Source organism: Phlebotomus argentipes, unplaced genomic scaffold (genome assembly GCF_947086385.1).
Source record: "Phlebotomus argentipes unplaced genomic scaffold, Phlebotomus argentipes genome assembly contig_6, whole genome shotgun sequence".
Lineage (NCBI taxonomy): Eukaryota > Metazoa > Arthropoda > Insecta > Diptera > Psychodidae > Phlebotomus > Phlebotomus argentipes.
The window spans coordinates 3,795,529-3,817,764 of NW_026776145.1; the positions used below are offsets into that span (position 1 = coordinate 3,795,529).

Sequence of the window (22,236 nt, forward strand, 5' to 3'; positions counted from 1 at the left end):
CAACATAAGACGTCAATTGATATTTAATTCACAGCTAGAGATTTGTCTGATGACGCTTACTGAAAATATGACAAAAGGAACAACTAAAACTTTTGCATTTTGCCTTTAGCCGCCAAGTAGTAAATTGATGATTTTGTATACGTATTTTATATATGTACGTGCATACATATATACCCACGCATACGAATGCCGTGAATATGTTGAATTTGGCAATGATGCGAAATGCAGGCCTTGACGAAATTGTATATTCTGAAATGAGACAGTCTTTTAATTTGCTTTAATTGAATATTTTCAGGAAAACTTAAATCGTACTTTATACTCAGTCGAGTTTTCAGTATCAACTTCACTTTCGTATCTCTGACACGTGGTTGTACTGGCTAAGGACACTAAGCCAAAATCATCCTCCAAAGTATTTGAAAGTCTCTCCGCTCCTCCCTTTTTCTCTCGCGCTCTCTCTCTCTCTCTCTCGCTTGCAATGTCTCTCTATAACACAAGATGATGGCAATAAAATTGTAATTTCATGCTCGTTGTACATTAGAGTGATTTGTACATTGCAAGGAATCACCGGGGTGAGTCACGCTAGGCACATTTGAATTGAAATTGGTGGCAGAAGACAAGGAGGTTCGTAGTAAAAAAAATGTGCTTAATTCGTTGTCTGATTCTTACAGGATCGATATTCCACCCGCACAAACACGCGCGCGCCAATCTTGCCTCCACCATCGTGAACAATTTATACAGGCAGTCCAATAATTCGGTGAGGAAAGGCAGGATACTCCGTCGTGTTCTTCTAGATTTAAAAAATAAGTGGCCAAAAGAATTTCAAATAATCATTGTTCTATGGTTCTGTGGTGCCGCTGAAACTACTGAGAAAAGAGCAAAAGCCTCTAAAATGTGAGAGAAGCGTGGACAATTTGTTGAATTAATCAATATCCTGAGTTTATTGGTAAATTTCCTGAATTGGGGAAATTGAGTTGGAAATTTGCGGTGAATTTCTGCGTTTTGCGTGAGCTCAGAGGTTTTCTAGGTATCACACGAGCTTCTATATTGTTGAAAAGTGAGTGACTTAAAAACGTGCTTGGGATTTTTGCACTTAGGAAAGCCCCAGTGCCGACAAACCAGCTGAAAAAGTTCTGAAGAAACCGTTCCAAAGGCGAGCAGAACCGCGCGTGTGTGGGCTTGAGAGTGTGTTCCGCGTGTTGTCGACAAGACAATAAGACACATTACTCCTTGAGGAGGGTGCTCTTTTATCGACTACTCTAGAGGAGTTGGAAAACTCCCGTAGTGGGACCACTTTAATAGTTTGCTGTTTCCATGTGCATCGATAGTGAAGAAAGTATGACGAAAGAGCGCGTAGCAGTTTTGTGAGGCAGTTTCTTTCATATTTTGAGTGTCTTTTTGATTTCTCTCTGTGCAATTTCTACCTAGATTCTCTCTATTGTTCCCGGAAAATAGTTTTTGACGATGAAAAGGTGTGCAAAAGGAGTGGTTATTGAAAATTCTCACAGGCCTAATGAGAATTTCCCACCGAAAATGGCGCGCGAGCCATGATAAGAAAGTTGTGAGTGCAAAACTCACCAGGCGCCTCCATTGTACATGTCTGAAGAGCTGTTTTAGGCGTAGTTTAGTAAATATTTCTAGAGAATTGATATAAAAAATTTTGAGGAAGGAGATATTTATGGTGTATGAGAATTGCTTAACAAGAATTTATGCGAAAGCGTGCCCACATTGTCATGATGATGGCGTAAAAGAGCGCCAAGGAAGGACATAGATTCACTGCCAAACATAATTGTGAGCTGCGTGGGAGACTGAAGGAATGCAGGAGCAACCGGAGTGTACGAGCAAGAAGCAAAAGCGATTGGGACCAGCTCCCATCGCTTCGGTGGAGGATATTGGGTCGTCGGATGAGGTGAGGCAAAAAGTACGTATCTCTTCTATCTCTTCTCTTCTGCCTCTTTCCACACACTGACAGTTAATGATGATGGCGCAACAGTAAGATTTCCTTCCTCTCTATGTACCACACCGGACACTTAATTCTCCTTCATATCTTGCCGTGTTTGCCTCCTGTGTGTGCTCATGTTGCTAGTGTAAAATTGGAGGATTCATCGATCCGGAGACCACCTCACCCTCCTCATGGCCATTCATTCACCTCACCCACCCACCCACTCAGTTCAGTGTCACAGAGCCTATAAATGCCTTCTTGCGCCCTCCGTCTGTCTTGGTGGAAATTGAAAATTTTCGCCACTCATGCCTCAATCCCTTTCCGAGCTCTCTCGCACTCTCAGAGAGGAGCAATGCGAGTATGCAACGCCAAGTTCCGGCACGGCTAGCATATCCCAGGTTACCGATGGATTTTATACCGAACGGCACAAGCCGGAGTGACTCATAAAGTAAATGTCCTGATTATTATTCTTTTAAAGGATGTATAAATTTTTATGAGTAAAGTATTAATAAATATGGAGTAAAATTCACAATCGAGACTCCATAAAAATGTACTTTGGTCCTCACTCTTCTCCCACAAAGGACGAAAATATCATCGTTTTTGCTTATTCAAAGGAGGAGTGAAAAGAAAGTTTTGCATTACATTCTTGTGCTCTAAGAATTTCATTATGGAGAGGAAATAGCATTCAAGATAGCATCTGAAATTTTCTACTATACAAACATAATATAAAATACACTGTATACGTTTCACTCTGTATGAGCATAATGACATCTATCTGTAGCAGGAATTGGACTAAAATTCAATGTTATAAAATAATGATATTTATATTACATCAATTTGAGTATATTTTAATTTAAAAAATCATCAACACAACAAAAAACCATTGCATAATAGTGAGAAAAAAATGGTTTGATGAATAAAGCGAAGTTTGAGTGTCAATCAATACTTCACCAGAAATATCTGACATTTTAATTAATTCATTTTCAATCTGTATACATAATGCAAATATTAAGTGATTAAATGCTTTTGACAATATTGAAAATTAAAAACTTCAAATACTTTTAGATGAAACGTAAAAAGTCAATTTTGCTGACAATCATTTCAATCAAAAGTCCAATCAATTAGACCGAGATTTTGGTTCAATTATAGAAATCAATTCCATTGATTAGATGTCACGTATCCTGTAGCAGCATGTCAAGGACTTGACTCATTACACATTATCATTGTTGATGTTTCTCACTCCTTTCCTGTTGGATACGTAGTGGATTTTACCGAATCCTTAGGATCCACCACCTCTCGCTTAGCAGTAACACAGCAAACTACGCCCCTGACTGAGGAGGGGAAGCTTTTGCAACATGCCCTCTCTCTCTGCGCACTGCATGGGGCGATTTCCGGAGATGGTGTGAGCTTCGAAGGGAAATTTCAATGCACACCACTTTCCTCTCTCGCCTATTTTTCTCTCTGAGACGGACTAGCTTTGGAGTTGATTCCTCCCTTTTTCAGCACTACCACTTAGTGAGTGTGTGGACTTGCGACGGGCACGAAATGGAGAGACTTTTCCAATTCCTTGTGCATTTGCTTAATTCACAGACTTTTCTTCCTTGCACTGTGCTCTTGTGATAGTTCTTTTCATCGCCACGCGAGCCTCCATTGCCTATGTGAGGCCTTATCCACTGTATATCTCTTCACCAGTGCTTCGAAGGGGTTGCAAAAGTGACCCTCGCAATTTGCAGCACTTTTATCACTTCTGTCGCTTCTCTGTGTGTGAAAAGGTGTGTATTGGCGTGGTGATGGAAAAAATCAGAGAATCGAATGGAATTATTCATGGCGAGAGGAGTGCTTAAAATCGCACGTACGGGCCATTTGGGTAATTTATGACTGCTCGTGCGGGGTCATTGACTCAGTCAGCTTTTGAGTGAACTTGCGAGACGGAAATTTGCAAGGGAGATTTCCCAAGAATTCACAAATTTCCTCTGTCGTCACTCGCTCTCTTTAACTTCTCGACGCACACCTCCACACCTCCGACCACGTCGATTTTCTGCTGGGGTTGAGTGAAGTAAGTCAGAAGGAAGCTCATGACGAGTCGAAACGCACTTGAAACGCCGTTGAAACACACGAGGCTACACAGTGAGACTGAAGGATAACCATTTCATGGCAGTATTAAGAGAGCTGCGTGCAATAATCCTGTCATGAGATCATTACTTTCTGACTCTTTAACCTGTCTCTAAAGAGGATTTCTGGGCACATTTGCGGTCAGCTTATGACATCTCTCTTTCTCTGATCCTGTGTCGACACTTAGATGGAGAGTAGTGGTTCGGGGGAAGGACGTTTGCCCGAAATACGAGAACACCCAGCGACGTCGAGTGGAATGCCAGGAGTTGGTAGTGCGACTACATCGAGGGGTGGACCTAATTTAGGAGTTGGCATGTCGCATCCCACTCCAAGAATAGACATCAGTCGAGCCTCGAGTTCTTCCCATCAGGACAGTCGCGATAGCAGCCCGGAAAATGTCTTTGAACAGGTAAAAATCGCGTCTAGAGGGCTTTTAACTCATGCAGAGATGGTAAGAGAAGACGATGAAATACCATCGTATTTTCTTCATCTTGTTCTCTCTTTCTCTCTCTCTCTCTCAAATTTCACTTCTATCTTCACCAATCTGGCTCAAAAGCATGTTTTAAGTCAATTTTTCACACTCCTTGACAAATGACAATATAAACTCATAAACGTATACATAAATGGAGTGACGAGATTTTGAAATTCTAATGAATGACACAAAAACCCAGATCGGCACGGGAACACTGCAAGAGAGCGCTCCTTTTGGGTTGGGCTTCGGTGAGGATGGAGCCTTGGAATTGCGAAGCTCCACGGAGGAGCTGTACTTCATGGAGCCGGAAAAGGGCATGACTGAACGTGAAAAACCATCACAACAGGTTACTCTCTCTCTCTCTCTCTCTCACTTATCATCGCCTTCATTCATTTCACTTTGAGTTGCCTTCTTCCATAATAATTATCCACACCTATCTGTTTCCCATCTGTCTCTTGACTCTACACTTGATCTGCACCACTGAAAGTCCCCTATTATTTACGACTTCTCTGTGCTTTCGCTGTGCTTTACTCTTCAGTTTCTTTCAATTTCTCTTTCATCCTCCTTCGACATAGCCGTCATATTTGCTGATTAGGCATAATTATCAGAATTTTGCTCTTTGTTCTGTTCAGTTGCTTCATTTCATTCGGTTCTGCTATTCTGCACTGCTAAATTCATACTCTTCTCAACTCATTGAGCCAACTTTTCCGGAAGTCCCATTTATGTTTCAACCGTGCAATGTCCTAAGGTAAAAAAGACCAACACTCGACACATCGCAGGATCACAATTTGCTGGGGCTATCACATTTCCCACCTGTGAGCACAGTTGGTAGCAGAGTAAATATATTGAGTGCTTTTCACTGCAACACTGTGTGGGTATTTGCGCAAAAATTGCATCACTCTGCAGCCTTGCAATGTTCAAGATAATTAGTTTACGGCAGGTCTGAAAAATACTGAGAGAGGCTGATATTTTGAGACAAACAGGACGAAACTAAAATCAATACTGGTTGAATTGTGCGACACAAACACATCCTTGAATTTATTACTTGTTCCTTAACTTCTACTCTCAAAATATCAGCCGCGCCTCGTGCTGAGACATCAATTAAACTCAAATTAGTGCTGCGTTCAATCCTCATGTATCGCTCTAGTGAGAAGTGGTGAAAACTTTCGACGTGGAAGACGTAATTAATTCACCAATTTGGCATTCCATAGATTTCTTTCACCCTCAAGTTCATTAACTTTTTCCCGGTATACATTTCCACATTTATTTCCCACGACAGTTGTCGGGTGAAGCATCAATTGCGTTAATCATTCATGAAGAATCAGTGTGGCAGCAAAAACTCCAACATCTGTAGGTGAAGACAAAAAACACTCTCCAGGGAAAATATTTTCCACCTTATAGCATGAGAGACAGGTCTTATGTTTCCTTTTCCACGAAAGATATTCCATTCATCCCAATATAGGCACAGAATTTTATGTTTGTTTGCCTATTTAGCGAAAAATTTGTAGGATTTTCTCACACTCCCCACAATTTGTTATGTAATTTGCTTACATCGAATATTTTTCCACCCGCCGAGCTTTTAACGGTCACACACAGATGGTGTCAAGTGGAAATTATAATTCCAAATTAATTCACATTCAATGCAGAAGAAGAAACTTTTTACCATCACGCAAAGCTCTTCCAAGAGACTTGAGAGAAAATTTCATTTCAAATTGCAAATCTGATCCATTTGCGATGGCGGAGAAGTTCTTTTGGAGGTGAAGAAAGGCATAAATATTAAAGGAAGAGTGACAAAAAATATCCTCTTCTCTCAGTCTCATTCACTTTTCACATTTCACTATGCTGTGTAGTGTTTATTTCCAACATTTTACCAACATTCCGTACTGTACAACTCATGGGCGACCACATACACATGAAAACACTCGCCAGAGGACAGATATGGAAATAAATGTGTGTAGAAAAAATCGAATTGGAGCAATGAACTTCATTATTATCGCATTCAGTTGAATGACATAGAAAATCCAGAAATTGCCTCGTTTTTCCATCCCCATTTTCTGTTGCCTTTTTTGTCTCTGCCACATTTTCCACTTCTATGTATAAAAACTGCCACCCACACCTCACATGTAGAATGTGGTTGTGTTCCAAGTAGATAATGACCGAGAATTACATTATGCTACCCAGAAGAAGAGACATTGGTAGAGAGCGTCAAAATCTGCAGAGATTAAGTTTTTATGCATGACAGAAACCAACCCCAAAGACCAGTCCTTTCTCACCAATTTGCAGGGGATTTTCCATGGAAATCCATACCATTACGTCATGGAGAAAGCAGTTTAGGTGCATTTTTTTTAGTTATTTTTTGCCTCATAGGTTTTGTATTAAAACAAAACATCAGAACGAGATTTAAAGCGTTTCCATTTTGATGATTGTTTCACGAAAACTCTTATGAAATAGCCACGAGTGCTGTTTTTATAGATTTCTGCTATTCACTTATCTGTTTAACGTGTGATCGTTCTCTTTTCACCTGTATAGTTTTGTAGATGAGCTTTACTTCAACAGAGAGCTTTAGAAGTTCAAAGAATGCACGAGAGTTTTGTTGTTCATGAATGAAATTTGAATGCCGCTCATGATTCACTTATTGCAGGGCGCCAGCCAGTCCCCGATCATGTTCAAGTTTGATGAGCAGCAGCAGGCGTGCTTGCAGCAGAATCAGCGCAAGGATTCTGCCAGCTCCGAAGTGGCTGCCTTGCTATGCATTTCTGGACGCACGAGTCGAATCTCGAGTGTGGGCAGTCAGGGATCAGCCGCGAGTCGGCTATCAGCTGTCTCGGGGGTGTCTCGGTCACCCTCACCCCATCGAATGCTCTTGGAGACCTCTTTCTGCGGTCCTAAACCCCTAGATGGGGCGCTCGAGGGTGGGATCGTGATGAGCACTGAGCCACCAACAGTGGAAACTTTGGAGCACATCATTCTAGCACGGAAGCAAGATCCTACGCAGGCAGTTCTCGCGGAGGGCATCAAGATCGACCTATCCACGCCAAAGAAATCCAATGGAACAATCATTGAGTCCACAGCGAAGCGAAAAGAGCCCTTTAGGACAACTCCAGGAGCCGGAGGAAGTGTCATTAGGGGCGCACTGGCGAAGAAAACTGCAGCTGCGTTTGGGAGACGTGAGCCACCCAAGGCGATCCTTGGCGTCACGAAGAGTGGCACTGAGTATATAAGAATCAAACTCAAGCCAGACCATTTGTACCAGGACAATGGACTGGCAGAGAACGAGACTGTGATTGATGCTCCACTCTCGGAGGTGCTCAAGAAACCCCTATCACTGAGCCTCAAGCCACAGGAGACGAAGCGCACTGATGAGATCTCGCGTCATCCTGAACAGAAAGCTTTGGCCTCACCAAAGCCCGCAAGACACACTGCCCTCGCGAGAGATTCTGGAAGTCGCTCACCTTCGCCGGCTACCGTGACAATCTCACGCAAGAGTTCCTTCTGCTCGCTGTTTAAGACCAAAGAAGCCGCAGGAAGCCCAGAGTCTCCGACGATTTTCCACCGGAAAAAGAGCAAAGAGCCCGACGATGTGACAACACCAAGTCGCTCTCGCAGCAAAAGTGGCGACCGAGGAACCCCAGTGCAGGCCTCAGTGACGCCCAGCAAGCAGAAATCCGTGCTGGCCATCTTCAAGCCACGACGCAGTGGCTCCAAGTCCAAATCCACCTCACCCGTCGAACCAGACCCCATGTCGGGTATCGAAATGACCAATGTGGAGTTTCAGTTTGATGCCACCGGACAGCCGCCACGACCAAAGAGCAAACTTCGGTACTACGACACACCACTCGACGGCACTACTATTCACATTCCTCTCCACACGCCCCCGGACGAGAAGGACGATTTCCGAGCACTACCATCGCAGCCTCCGCTTATCACATCTGCTCCTAAGCCCAATTATGAATCCATCCATCCAGCTCCACTGCCAGAGAAACCAAAGGACGCGCCGAAGTCTCACCGAATCGAATATCCAGACGGCAGTATTCGTATACCACTGCACTCGCCCACAGAAGAGAAGGAGCGAGAGAGTCTCTGGAGTGTCGAAGCTCAGCGTCACAGCAGTCAGGAAAGCCAGGAAACAGTGATTTCCACGCAAGTAGCACTCGAGAGACCGAGGAAGGCATCCAAGCCGTCACTGACGGACACTGAACCTCTTCCTGTTGTGGAAAATGGTTTGGTGATTGGCGCGGAAATACCTTCTGCGCCATCCGCTCCGCCCCCAACTCCCGCTTCTGCGACGGTGGGTGTCAGAGAGAAGAAGCATATTGTGTTCACGACGAAGATCGGCAGTGGCAGTGAGGAGCAACTTTTCTGCACGCAGTTCAGTCTCTCGAAGACTGAGAGCCTATCGAGCCAACTGTCTGAGCAGGCTTCTCAAATGGAGAGTCCCAAGGAAGCCCAGAAATCGGATAGCATGAGGCGCGAGGAGACTCCTCCGAAGCTAATAATGAGACGGCAGAAGGACTCTTCTGGGGAGAGTGGAAGAAAATCCAAGAGCAGCAGTCAATCAACAGAGTCCATCAAAGAAGAACCCGTGGCCACGCAGTGTTCAGTAACGTCAGTAACAGTCCAGATGCCACAACAATCAAAGTTGCGTGAGGAGGCCATTAACACCCACAGACATTCGCGGTATATTGAGAATATTGATCAAATCATGGAAGAGCAGAGGAAAATCCACATGGCTATGCAGCAGAGCAAGAGACTCGATCCACAACCTGAAGAGGAAGTCACAAAACCTCAAGAGACCTCAAAACCATCTTCCACTGAGGAACCCCTGAAAGATGAGAGTGTGAAGCTAGAGAGTAAGGTGGAAGAAAGTGTTCAGAAGAAAGCGAGTCCTAGATTGGAATCCCTTCGAGGTTCCTCTGAGAGTGATCGAGAAGACGGCACAGATGCCACGGAGATTCGTGGAAAGCATCATCTCACGCGGAGTATTGCTGAGGACCACGAGAGCGCAGGACTCGTGTCCCAGGAGTCATACGACGACGAACTGCCCTATGTGCCCACCACACTGCCCGAGGAGCGCTCCATGGGTGTGACCATTATTCCTGTGAAAGAGCGCGCTCACATGGAGCTACGCATGTGCCCTGTCGAGCGGCCTCGCTCCACCACCCCAATCAATCCGAGTTGCCTCGAGGAATACTGCGGCACCCCCGGAGCCGAAACCCCCGAGCCACCCACCCCGAAGCTCCGAATATCCTTGCCACGCCGCGATTCCCGCGGAGAGATCAAGGGGTGCAAGTCCAAGTCGCCACGCCGCATCTCTACCCCGTCCGGAAAAAGCTGGTTCGAATTCGCTGAGCAGGGCATCAAGGGCGTTGTTGGTGAGGGCTCCAGAAGGAGCTCAGGGCAGCCAGATGATGACACACCTCCGCCCCCATTGCCGCCGCGCAAGGGTCAGGCACCAACGCAATGGATTAACTTTGAGAACATCCCGGAGAAGAGAAAACCACCCAAGAGGATAACCACCCTGCCCGGTGCCAAAGATTCAAGGAGTGGAACTCCACCGCAGCCTGTGCAGTACAACTACGTGAATCCCGAGGAGTGTCAGTGTGAGTGTCACGAGTCAGAACGAGATGGAGGATCCGTATCTAGGCCAGCGGATTCAGAAGAGGACGAGCAAGCATTGCCCGAGGACGCGCAACCGCTCCTGGACGAAGGCGAACCGGCCGATGCGGAAGGAATTAGGTGAGTGAAGCGTTATGAACTCTATCCAATAAAAAATAATGTGCGACACTGGCGTGAAATGATAAAATTAAGAGATGAATCATCGTGATATTCCGCATCCTCGCCTCCGGTTCCAACAATCAATAGAATAAATTGAATCAAATGCATCATTCCGGTCATATCTGCATACCAATGGCAAATATGCAAATACAAATTGTCAGCATCAACTCCAATCAGTGAGAAAGCACCGGCAAAATTTATAGATAAAGCAAAATGTGAAATAGTGGACATATTCAACACAGATATGCATCAAATTAATGAAAATTTAAGATTAATCTCTTGAGAAGAGAATATCTGTGTTTAATACATATGAAACACAGAGAAATTTCAGTTAAATAGTTTTAAAATATGCACAGTTTTTACTACAATAAAAATTATAGCGTTTCATCTCATAATTTCTAGCGATTCCACGATGGATCGTCTTTTGTCCGGTAGCCGCTCTTCTGGATCCGGCAGGCCTTTCACTCGAAAGTAGGATCAAGAGTAAACATGGTGAGTGTCAATAATGAAAAATAGCACTTTTTCCACTCATGAAACCCTATCTCATTTCAACAGGGAATTGATAACATTTACTGTGTAAAGAGAAGCTAATTTTTGTGGATACATCACCATTTGAGAACTTCTTCAGTGCTTTTTGGAAGCTTTTACTATCAAACTTCATCTGTGAATGTGCATTCTTTTCCGTGCGATAAACGCCATATTTCTACATGGACATTTAATTTGTGAGATATTTGAAGGAGATAAAGAGTAAATATCTGTGATCCGTGACAGAATAATCCTGAGTCCATCCTGAGAAATCCCTTAGAAAAAGAAGAAATTCACACAAAACACACATTGTACACAAAGTCTCGTCATCTGCTTCAAAAATACTCATCTTCACATTTATTTCACGTCCTTTTCTTCTCTTCTGAATAGCAATACAAAAAGAAAATCTTTAATGTAAATTGAACTAAATAATTAAAAATTAATATTCATGTTGTAGGGTAAATTAAGGAAAAAAAATCTGAATATTAACACTTATTAAAAGGATATCATGCGGAAATTCCTTTTTTAGATAAATTTTTATTAAAAGTATAATGGGAAATTTTTAAGTTTATCGGACACAATCATAATAAAAACTCCTAAAAGTAATTGTGTATAAAGAAATTTATCTGACAAAGTTAGGAAAATTTTACAAAATTCACTCTCTTTCGATATCTTATCTTTATCTCTGAATGTGCAGCATTGGCGCAAGAAGAAAGTAAAATCACATCAATAAAAAGGATTAACTAAGAGATAAGAAAGAAATTATCATGAAAAATGTGCAATAATTCTACTCTCTGAAGTATTAAATGACGATTTGTATTATTAAGGGATGTCATTGAATCTTTGAAACAACAATTTTAAAAAAGTATATATTGAAAACGACGTTATTTATATGATGAAAAAATCTTATGATTGGGGGAAAATTTTTTAGATAATGACAAATCAATTAGGAAATTATGCTATTTTAACCCTCTGTTGTTTCTCATCGTTCGACGAGAAGAAAAGCATGAGACGCCCAGTACTTAAAATTATCTGCTGAATCGCTTATCATTTTAATTAATTCACAAATAAACAAGTATTATACTAAGCATTTGATGAAAACAGCATCGTGCAATAAATGTTCATCGCGACGTTTCTCCTCGATGAGAAAAAAAGACCCACACTGGAATCTCTGAAATGATTCATTCTGTAGGAATTCACCATTCGTTTATCATGAAACGGGGGAGGCAGAAAGCACAATAGTTCGGATTGTCTGTGCTCTTTTTGTCTGGTTGCAAATCCAATTGACTTACTAGGGCGAAAAATTGCTGAAAAGGACCATTTCTCCGAGTGGTTTTTCTGCTGTCCACCCTCTTCATAAAAAAGTAAATCACCAACACGAATTTATCATGAAAATCGAGAAGGAGGAATGAAAAATTATCAACATGAAAATGGAGAATCCTCACAAGAAAATTAGAAAAAAACATTATAAGTCCACTTTAATTGTACCACATTCCTCAAAGTGTTCTTCGAACGAACCCTCTTGTTATTTATAGAACGTAAAAAAGGATTAACCAAAAGATATTAAAAGCGATTGTAACTATTTTAAATCCTATTGAAGTAATTAATTTATTAAAAAAAATGATGGAAATTGAAGGCATATAGAAACAAAAAAGATAAAAATATATTTATGAACATTTTGTGATTGTTAAAGTATTTAAAACAAAACTTATTTCATTATCTCAATATTGACTCATTACTATAAAAAAAAAATTAATACAAATATTATGGAAAACTCATATACTCATTATAGGAAAGATCATAAAACGTGTGGCTAATCGCAAAAGCATGTAAGAAAAGGACATTTATCAGGAGAATCAATAAAACATGAAGGATCGCAATACGATAATCAATTTTATTTCAATCAGTTGTCTGTTAATTGGCTTACAAAGTACCTCAAGATCCTTATCGTGGATTCTCTGTCACCAAATAAATTGGCTTCTTTCGTGTCAAACACTCGCCATTCATCATCGGCAACGTCATCGATTTCCTGGTCAGCTTCAGCCTCCTCCAGCTGAACAAGCCTCCCGAGAATCTCCCTGAGGTTCTCTTTGGCGATAACAAATTGAATCAACGTCCTCAGGAAAGTATGCAAGGCAAAGGAGTCGCATGGAATCAACACTTCATCGGTAAAGTTTATAAAGTCACTCGATATTGTTGACTCGAGTTTCATACTGAACAGCTGAATAGCATGGCAAACAATTCTCCTCACATCAGCATCATCGTCCCTGAGGAGTTTTAAGATGACTCTCGTGAGTGAGAGAATAAATTGAGGAACGCACCGGCTATCAGTGCTGCACATCTTCAGCAATTCCGCCACAAGAAGTGCAATATTCACTCTAGTAAAGTCATTCCTATCACTGCCACAGAATTCCAGTAGAACTTCAACCCTGAGTTGGAATATGTCGTCAATAGTTGATAAGTTTGCAAGTAGATTTCGAATAATGCTGACCTTCTCACAATCGGAAATAGATTCATTCGAGAGATTGCTATTCACATCGCTTGCAATCATCTGTCTCTTCCCAACCAGTGGTAAGCACAGAAATGCTCTGGAACTCACAAGAGGATTTTCACTCTGTGCACAGCGCTTGAAATTATCCTTGTCCGACGAAGTAATCCTCATAATAATCAACTTTTTCTGCTCTTCGCTCAACGATGAGACAAACTCACTCTCAGAATCCAAAATTTCACTGCGGATTTCTTCTGGAATGTTCTGTTTCTGCTCTCCATTTAGCATCAGGATAATGTTCAAGGCAGTTATGAGCATGAGATTGATGTCTACTAGACACTCTTGATTCAGGCACTCAATCAGGACATCTCCCACCGTTTCACAATCCGCAGCCATAGTTAGCTTCAAGAGAAGATAAGTGCTCTGCAATGCCGTTCTTCCTATGATGGGACCTCTACTCAACATGATAGTTTTCACACGGGTTAAGAAATCTCTCAAGTAATCCACCGAAGAATCATTGATGATGTTTTTGAGCTTCTCATTGTCAGCCTTTGGCAGGTATTTCAATAAGATTTCCATAAACACCTTGCAAGTGATCAGACAATCATCTGAGTGAAGCTTGTGAAATTCAATTAAACTGTCCAAGTTTTTATGGATAAATGGTACATCTTTCTTCGCATATCTCCGGAATATCTCTTTCACTTGTAACAGTCTTGAGTGGAGCTCATTGGAATTTTCTGAAATCTCCATTCTCAGAAGGCCATTAAAGCAATCTGCGTACTTTGTTGGGTCAGTGATGACAATCAGAGACTTCACCGCTAGAATTCTGATCCTCAAGTCATGACATTTTGCGGGTATCTTCTTTATCTCTTCAATAAACTTTGACGAGTCCCTATGAACTGCCCAGTGTCCGTTCAGTACAGGAATACGCTCCAATATAAGAAAGATTGGGTATAATTGGGGTGCATTTTCCAATTTCACGAGTTTCTTATTAGCCTCCCTCAGTTCGTCATACAGGAAGTCGTAAAGCGGTGGATAGCTTTCGAAGAACTCACTGAAAATCCATGTATTCTCAAAGGCCAACTCTTCAGTGGCTCCTTTCGAACGACACACGCCAAAAATGCGAACAATCAGAGCAGAGAAGAGAAGAGTGGCTGAATTCCTCTCCGCCCAAGATTCAGATCCAAAACTCTCAATAGCTATTATTAGTCCATCTCCCGCATAGTTGAATGTCTTGAGAGTTGAACACCTAAATATATATCGCAGTATATTCATACAATGAATCCTGCCTTCAGTGTTTTTCTGCGACTCCTTCAGGAGCCTTTTAATGGTGACAGTCAAGAGTAATGGATCGTATGACGTGAGAATAGCTTGAATCAGAAACGGAAGTCCAGCACTGCGACGTGTCACACATAGCTTCACATATCTTGCAGAAGATTGCCTTTTCTCTGGACAGAGCACAGCATCCAGAAATTCGTGCAGCCATTCTTTTGGTAGTTTGTTAACTTCAGAGTTCTGACTCAAATGCAGTCGCGTGCAGAGTTTTGCAAATCCCACTGCAGACACTTCAAAAGCTCCTCTGTGCTTCGATTCCAAGAGAATCTCTATTAGATTTTCTCCAATTTTGACGATCTCATGGGTTGATATGAGATTGGCATTCTGTGGAGTGTTTTCACAAATCTCACCGAGAAGGAGAGACACTTCCTTGATTGTCCTCCATCCACAGAGAAGAACCATTTGTGGTGTCACTTGATCATCCAGAGCTCGGAAAATTGTCTCATCTTCCGGAACAAAGCCTTCAGGAGATGAATTATTCACTATAGGCGCCACTATCTGTGATGCTTCACTGCACAGAACGAGAATCCGTTCGTAGAAACTTCGCCATCTGGGCGTTTCCTGGATGCGATACTGAGACACCTTCTTCTGTACACTTTTTGGAAGATCCTCCAATAAATATCGAATACAAAGTATCGTTCCATACAGAGGATTCGTTGCAGAAGCCTTCAGAATTGACTCTTTAGCATTGTCAATGCCTTCTTTCAGTATCGTGAGACACCATTCCAGAAGAATCAAGGTATTGTCAGTATCATGCTCACAGTGAGAATCCGGAAAAAGTTTTGTGGCGATCCTAGAAAAGATCACAAGCTGATAAGCCACTTGGAGCGAATCTGCGGGTCTCGCGCTGATCATCATGTCCTTCAGTTTATCTCGAATCTCCGCAGGCGTTCCAAATCGAAGTCCAATCCATTCTTCCAGGACGTTCTCGGGGAATTTCTTAAAGCATTCCGTGACGAGCTTCTTCACATACTCAAATGGAGAGTCAAAGCAGCTGAAGACTGCATCCAAATGCTTCACTTCCCAGGAGTAAGCACTCAATACATTCCACGTGTCTTTCAGGATCTTCAGTGCATATCTCTGTCGCGGAAAACTGCCTCCAGCGTAGAAATGCTCAAAGAGTTCCTCTCTGAAATCACCAATGAATTTGTGAACAATATCCTTCTCCTCTTGGCTTTGCTTCTTTCTTGCCAACACAGGATTGAGCAGAGAAATCCAGTTGATTTTGCTCTCCAAAGACTTTTGCTGAAAGACACTTCCAAATTTGAGCAAACTGATTATCAAATCCAAATTTTCCCGCGAAATCTCTTGGAACACTCTTGTTGCAGATACTCTTGTGCTCTCATCAAAAGCTACAAGAGCCTTAAGTAATATTTCCCGAAGCGCTGGAACTTTCATCAAATTCTCGGGAATCTTCTTTATACAATTTAAGGCAAAAAGAACAATTTCCGCAGGAATTTTCTGTGTGTCCTCCACAATATACGTACATATGTCACTGTTTGGTGTGATCAATTTCTTCAGAAGAGCTTTCGTTTGCTTTCTGAACCAACCACCCTGAGCAGATGTCTGGCACTGGTACAAAAGCCTCTTCAGACACTTTCTGTACTGATCTTTAGGCTGAAGTGTGGTCTGAATCAGCTCAACAAGTGCTTCCATCGAAGGATTATGATGCGTACAAGAGTCTCCATGGCAAGTCAAATCACACACCTTTGTTGATTGGAAGTCCTGTTCGAGAAGAGATATCGCCGTTGGAAATTGTTGCAAAGCACATGAAGATGAATAAACTTCACAGAAAACCGAGATAAGATATCCACGAGTTTTCGCTGAGCATTCTTCTACCTGGGCATAAGCATAAAACTCTGCCTCGACATCTCTGAATTCTTCTCTCTTTTGCTTCATACAAAAATGTAGAATATTTCCCACTGGAGTTTTCAGGTAGAATTGCGATAAATCACCTTTCGCCAACTTGAAGCTTATTTGAAAAACTTTCAGCAAATCTTGGACTTCGTCTCTACTCCAATCGTGAATATCACTCAAATCATCTTTGATAATCTTCGTTATTTCGATGATTTGGTGCATGACAGAGTAAGATTTTTCCGAATCACCCCAAAAATCATCGTACAAGTTTTCAAGAACAGTCGCACTAATTCTAAGAATTCTGCACTTATTCTTTCTTTCAATCAATATTTTTTCGGAGTGGTTCCAGAAAGTTCCTTGTATAAAATTGAAAAGGACTTTGTCTGAGAATTCCGCTGGGTTTCTCTCGATGCAGTTGAAAAGCTCTATCAGTTTACCCAGTGCCTTCCGCACTAAGATCACAGTTACTCCACAGACTTCTCGAAATTCCCTATCGAGATTTTCCACAGCCAAATAGTGAGAGACATTGACCAAGAGTAACTCCAGTTGTACTTGGCACGTGTCCACATTGATGTTATCCTCGAATCGATGGAGAAAATATGATAAGCTTGATATTGTGTTGAAGACGAACTTATACACCAGTTCGTCGTTTGTAATTTCTGGCAAATTTCTGGCTTCTTCAAGAAAATTTGTCAAGATTATGAGAACTTCTTTCCATTTCCTCCCTAATCCGTCCTTAGTAATCTCGAAATCATCAAGGAATCCTCTCATCTTCCTCGCCAGCATATTTCGGGCCTCCAAAGTGTCATACTTTTCAGGATAAATGGATACAGTGGCTTCTATTGCTGCACTTACGGATTCCTTTAGCGTCTCCTCATCTTTCTTCATCAGACTCTTTAGCAGTTCTCCCATCAAATAATGAGCATCGACGTCGTATGTGTCAGCTCGCAGGTCGAATACAAATCTGTAGACTATCCTTTTACACGAAGACTTGTGGACGGCTTTTGTAAAATCATCCAGGAACTATGAAATATCAAAATAAATTGTAAACAACTAATTTTCTTGAAGAAAAGTCTGCATTTTACCTCATTTAGTGCCTCCAGTTGCTCTAACTCAGTTTCAGTATTGGACATATCATCCAGGCATTTCGTTAGACACCCGAAATCAGCTGATAAAATAAAAAATAATGCATTTTTGATGATCTTATGACTCACAATCGTTGCTCTGTCCGGGAAGTTGATGTCAACTAACCTCTATCTTCCCGGTAATATTCAGGCAAGGCTAGTTTGGAGGAATGAATGCTTTCATCGTAGTAGTATCTTTGACGATGTCCCTTGATCATTTTCTAACTTCAGAATTCAACTCTTATCACACAAAAACAGATAATTTTAGGGAAAACCACGGGGCGATCATCAGCAACTCAACACAGCATTTCACAACGCTCTCAACCTCTCAGCCGACATGCGCGCCATCTAACTACTCAGCTAAACAATACAACAATCAACGTTCAACTGTTTTCCCAATAAACATTATTGGTTTAGAATTTTTTCCGATATGTCGTCTATTCTTATATGAATCGGAGTTTTAGAATAAAAGCAAATGAACACACAACTACAACTGGAAAGTGAATGCGATGAATTGAACCCCCTCAAAGGGGTTGTTTCAGTGCGGAAAGTTTCCGCGAGATGCCGCGGATTGCGCCTAAGGGGTGTGTCAGTGAGATTGTCAGCATAAAAATTGGGTATTTTTCCGAGCCCACTTATTCTTCGTTTTCTGTGAAAATAGCGAAAATCTTGCTGTATATCCACTTTAATTTCGTGCTGGAGTTCACCCAGATTGTGTTGCAATAAGTTTTTGTGCCGTAACATACCCGTAGACACGCCAAACAGCAAAATATGTCAGAGCGTAGAATGTCGGAAGAATGCTGTCTCTGCGGACGCTTTCTTCACTAATTTGGCGATAGTGAGAGATAGTGAGGGTCTTTCTCTACCTATTGATTAGTATATTTGCGAATTTTATCAGTTGGAAATACGCCCGTGATTGCCCTGTCTCAATATTTCCCTGCTGGGTTGTCCATCTGCCCTAACCTCACTTTATCACTACACAGCGAGAGACTCTCGAGAAGGGGCGGCTCTTCTCAGTACGAAGTACCACAATGTCCTTTCCGGGAAGACCACCAATTGTCCCCGGCATGTCGTACATGCCGCCTCCACTGATTCCACCTGTAAGTATGGCTTTGGGTGCATTTGAGGAGCACGAACTGACGGCTTGGCTTGTTTGCAGCTGCTCCCGGCTGGGATGCCACCCATGTCAACGCCGCCGCCCTCCGGCAGGCCCTATCGCAGCGGCAACTCCACCACCATCAACTCTCGTCCTCAGATGTACAACCAGCCGCCGGCTCTCGATGGACCTGTGATCACAGTGTTTATCGGGAATATTAGCGAACGCGCTCCGGAGTCGATGATTAAGAAGATCCTGGCTACTTGTGGAACCGTGCTAAATTGGAAGAGAGTCTCTACGTTCGGATTCTGCGAATACGAGTGAGAATTGACCTAGACATCTTTCGACTGGGTGAAACTAATTCTTGCGCGTCTTTCAGTGGCCCCGTGGCGGGATCTCGAGCTGTTCGTCTCTTGCATGGCTTCGAGGTGGATGGAAAGCGCCTTGTGGCGAAGGTGGATGCGAAGAACAAGCAACTGTTGGACACATACAAGGAGGAGGAGAGTCGCAACAAATCTAGAGATGGAGACTTTGAACAGAAGAACGATGAGACAATTTTAGGACGGATTTCGGGAATTCTCGTGGAGCACAAGGAAGAGATACAGAATTTCGTCGCTGCGGACAATAAAGGTAACGTCAATCAAAGTAAATACCCTTCTGTGGATTAAGTGTGAATGATGGATTTGCAGAAGTGTCGAGTTCGAGACACAACAAGATCCTTAATGACACGGACATTGAGGAGGGGAAGCGTGACTTGATTCACCGGGAGATTGGTAAGTTCCGCAAGACGGCCGAGGAGGAGGAGCAGAAGAAGGAGAAGGAAAAGGAACGCGAGAAGGATCGGGAGAAGGACAGGAAGAAGCGCGAGGACAAGGATCGCGAGAAGCGCCGCTCGACGAGTCCGGCTGCCCGAAAAGAGAAGAAGCGGCGTCGCAGTAAGTCTCGATCGCGTGAGCGCGAGCGTGAACGCGAGCGTGAGCGTGAAAGGGAGCGAGAACGAGAGAAGCGCGAGCGAGAGGCGCGTGATAGAGAACGCGAGAGAGAGCTTCGAGAGCGCGAGGCGCGCGACAGAGAACGTGAGAGAGAGCGTGAAGATAACAAGGTATGTTAGCTAATTGTCCAATCAGAATATTTAGTACAATGTGTTGCATGTGCAGGTGGTGAAAAACATCAAGGATCTGCAGAAGGAAAAGGAGATGGAAGACGAGTCGCGCGAGCGGAAGAAGCTGGAGAAGAAGGCTCGCGAGAAGGAGGCTGCATACCAGGAGCGCCTCCGTAATTGGGAGATTCGCGAGCGGCGAAAGGCGAAGGAGTACGAGAAGGAGCGCGAAAAGATGCGCTGCAAGGAGGAGGAGCGAGAACGTGAAGCGAAGCGCCTCAAGGAGTTTCTGGAGGACTACGATGACGAGCGGGATGATCCTAAGTACTACAAGGGACGCGAGCTGCAGCGTCGACTGGCAGAACGCGTCCGAGAGGCGGATAACGACGCTAAAGACAGAAACAAGGAACAGGAGGAGCTCGAGGAGCTGCGCAACAAGGTCTTCACAGGGGAGTACGATAATCCCACATTGGAATTCGAGAGGGTGAGTGCTTTGGAGAGTCGCGTCTGTGGTTCGGCAGTGTAACTGATTGATTGGTGTACTTTGCAGTTGAAAAAGGAACGCGAGGAGCTGTATAAGCCTAAGATTCTCATTGACGTGAATCTGGAGCAGTCCCAGCAGCGCGAGAGAGAGTTGCAGCGCGAATTGGAGCGCGAGGCCGAGCGTCAGCGAGCCAAGGAGAGGGAGAAACTTCACAAGGAGCGATATGTGATGGCGCAGGCGTCCAGGGAACTTGCGTCCATTGATGCAGAGCCCATTGATTCCGACTCGAGCGAGGACGTCCAGTCACCGTCACGCTCCAATCATCGTCGTTCCAAGTCCAGAGATTCCAATGCCAATAGTCTCAATCATCAGGTTTGTGCTTTGACGATCTTGCTGTGTCTTGTCTTGTGTAATATCACGGTGTTGTCTTTACAGAATGATGAGGATTCTCGAGCGTCAGCACGTGCATCCAGTCCCCCGGCAAATCATCATCACCATCTACACCATCACCATAATTCCCAGTCATCTGAGCGATTATCGGGGACGCCTCCCGTCTTGAACACGTCAATGATTTCGCTGAATCTGGGCGAGGCGACGGCCAAGCGGAAGAAGCTGGAGATGAAGGACGTATTCAGTATGGATGACGATGCCGAGGAGTCAAACGGGCCGAAGAAGAGGAAGCTCGTGCCGCTGGATTATGAGGATAGCGGCAAGGCGAGTGCAGCTCATATGGGACAGAGTCAGGCGGCCGCAGCGGCGGCTGCTGCAGCTGCCATTCAAGCTGGCAAGAATTCGACGTCATCGAGGAAGAAGGACGATTCGAAGAAGGGCGGCGAGGAAGCGGCCAAGAGCCAGGAGGAGAGGAGGAAGCACATCAAGAGCATAATCGATAGGATTCCCACGGAAAAGGAGGACCTCTTTAATTACAAACTGGACTGGAATGAGACGGACAACACGCTGATGGAGAAGAAAATACGACCGTGGATCAATAAGAAGATTATTGAGTACATTGGCGAACCGGAACCAACACTGGTGGACTTTATCTGCTCGAAAGTTCTCGCCGGAAGCACACCGCAAGGCATTCTCGACGATGTGCAGATGGTGAGAGTCTCTGCTTTTCTAGTACAACTGACAATCGCGAATCTCTGTGGGCAATGAAAATGATGTTTGCGATCTTTTCAGGTCCTCGACGAGGAGGCCGAAGTGTTTGTTGTGAAGATGTGGCGTCTTCTTATCTACGAGGTGGAGGCCAAGAAAGTCGGACTGGACAAGTGAGAGAGGGAAGCTTTGAAAGTATAGAATTGCATCGAATGAGAAATGAGGTTTTTTTGTGAGGAGCTGAATGAATGATACAAATTCCTTGTGGACATCCTTAGTTGTATCTTCAAAAATCTACAATTTTCTTAACACTTTCTCTATTTTATAAGAAAAGATGATGAAAAAATAGTGACTCTGCTGAGATTAGGAAAATGAATTTTAGTAATTTATAGATGGAAGCGATACACTTTACTGAGGAAAGAATATTCTCGGAATATGCTACAATAATATTGACTACTTAGAAGAGCTGGCTGAGACGATGAAGGATATAAATGGATAAGAGTAATGACACATTGAATATGTTATTTGCCTTCTTTGTGGACATGTTGGTTGGGGATTGTAATGAATTGGCCGCAATTCGGGATAGTGCATAAAGTCTTGGTCATGAGAAGCGCGAATGAGGCGGAAAAAGCGAGCAAAAGAGTGCAAAATGGGTCAACGGCAGTTGTGGTGATAATGAGATGTGATAAATGCTCCTTCACTCAGTCAGTAAAACCTGTCGAGGTCTGGTTCTTGGCCAGCATTGCTCCAGGGCGACCCGCATTCCCTTCCAGAGCGCCAATGCCGCTGCACAGTGATTGCAGCGTGGCTGCAAATTGAGCGATATCAGTGG

At 43.3% G+C, this 22,236-nt stretch overlaps 3 protein-coding genes across 4 annotated transcripts; 2 read left to right on the forward strand and 1 right to left on the reverse strand.

Annotated features, from left to right (window-relative positions):
- Positions 1–695: 695 nt before the first annotated feature.
- Positions 696–11,991, forward strand: LOC132265082 (microtubule-associated protein futsch). 2 transcript variants are annotated; one of them, XM_059765554.1, is made up of 6 exons: positions 696–1,918; positions 4,239–4,460; positions 4,723–4,869; positions 7,165–10,259; positions 10,701–10,790; positions 10,854–11,991. In XM_059765554.1, the coding sequence occupies exons 1-5, from the start codon at positions 1,814–1,816 to the stop codon at positions 10,771–10,773; spliced, it is 3,642 nt and encodes a 1,213-aa protein (XP_059621537.1). In that variant the 5' UTR covers positions 696–1,813; the 3' UTR covers positions 10,774–10,790; positions 10,854–11,991. The 2 variants fall into 2 exon arrangements, with proteins under 2 accessions (XP_059621537.1, XP_059621547.1); XM_059765564.1 differs by lacking the exon at positions 696–1,918 and adding an exon at positions 3,545–3,711.
- A 706-nt stretch (positions 11,992–12,697) lies between these two features.
- LOC132265077 (thyroid adenoma-associated protein homolog) lies at positions 12,698–17,958 on the reverse strand. The gene is made up of 3 exons (XM_059765542.1): positions 17,755–17,958; positions 17,589–17,671; positions 12,698–17,526 (listed from the first exon to the last, which is right to left on the reverse strand). The coding sequence occupies exons 1-3, from the start codon at positions 17,843–17,845 to the stop codon at positions 12,727–12,729; spliced, it is 4,974 nt and encodes a 1,657-aa protein (XP_059621525.1). The 5' UTR covers positions 17,846–17,958; the 3' UTR covers positions 12,698–12,726.
- A 255-nt stretch (positions 17,959–18,213) lies between these two features.
- On the forward strand, positions 18,214–21,921 carry LOC132255684 (RNA-binding protein 25). The gene is made up of 8 exons (XM_059751805.1): positions 18,214–18,727; positions 18,787–19,043; positions 19,103–19,353; positions 19,413–19,825; positions 19,881–20,306; positions 20,373–20,678; positions 20,742–21,407; positions 21,489–21,921. The coding sequence occupies exons 1-8, from the start codon at positions 18,659–18,661 to the stop codon at positions 21,579–21,581; spliced, it is 2,481 nt and encodes an 826-aa protein (XP_059607788.1). The 5' UTR covers positions 18,214–18,658; the 3' UTR covers positions 21,582–21,921.
- Positions 21,922–22,236: the final 315 nt, after the last annotated feature.

Bases quoted from the DNA above. Each gene is read 5' to 3' on its own strand.
- LOC132265082 (XM_059765554.1), top strand. From the start codon at position 1,814: ATGCAGGAGCAACCGGAGTGTACGAGCAAGAAGCAAAAGCGATTGGGA. The intron at 4,461-4,722 runs GTAAAAATCGCG...ACAAAAACCCAG, and splicing joins CGGAAAATGTCTTTGAACAG to ATCGGCACGGGAACACTGCA. The intron at 4,870-7,164 runs GTTACTCTCTCT...CACTTATTGCAG, and splicing joins GTGAAAAACCATCACAACAG to GGCGCCAGCCAGTCCCCGAT.
- LOC132265077 (XM_059765542.1), bottom strand. From the start codon at position 17,845: ATGATCAAGGGACATCGTCAAAGATACTACTACGATGAAAGCATTCAT. The intron at 17,672-17,754 runs GTTAGTTGACAT...TTATTTTATCAG, and splicing joins ATATTACCGGGAAGATAGAG to CTGATTTCGGGTGTCTAACG. The intron at 17,527-17,588 runs GTAAAATGCAGA...GATATTTCATAG, and splicing joins AACTGGAGGCACTAAATGAG to TTCCTGGATGATTTTACAAA.
- LOC132255684 (XM_059751805.1), top strand. From the start codon at position 18,659: ATGTCCTTTCCGGGAAGACCACCAATTGTCCCCGGCATGTCGTACATG. The intron at 18,728-18,786 runs GTAAGTATGGCT...GCTTGTTTGCAG, and splicing joins CGCCTCCACTGATTCCACCT to CTGCTCCCGGCTGGGATGCC. The intron at 21,408-21,488 runs GTGAGAGTCTCT...CGATCTTTTCAG, and splicing joins TTCTCGACGATGTGCAGATG to GTCCTCGACGAGGAGGCCGA.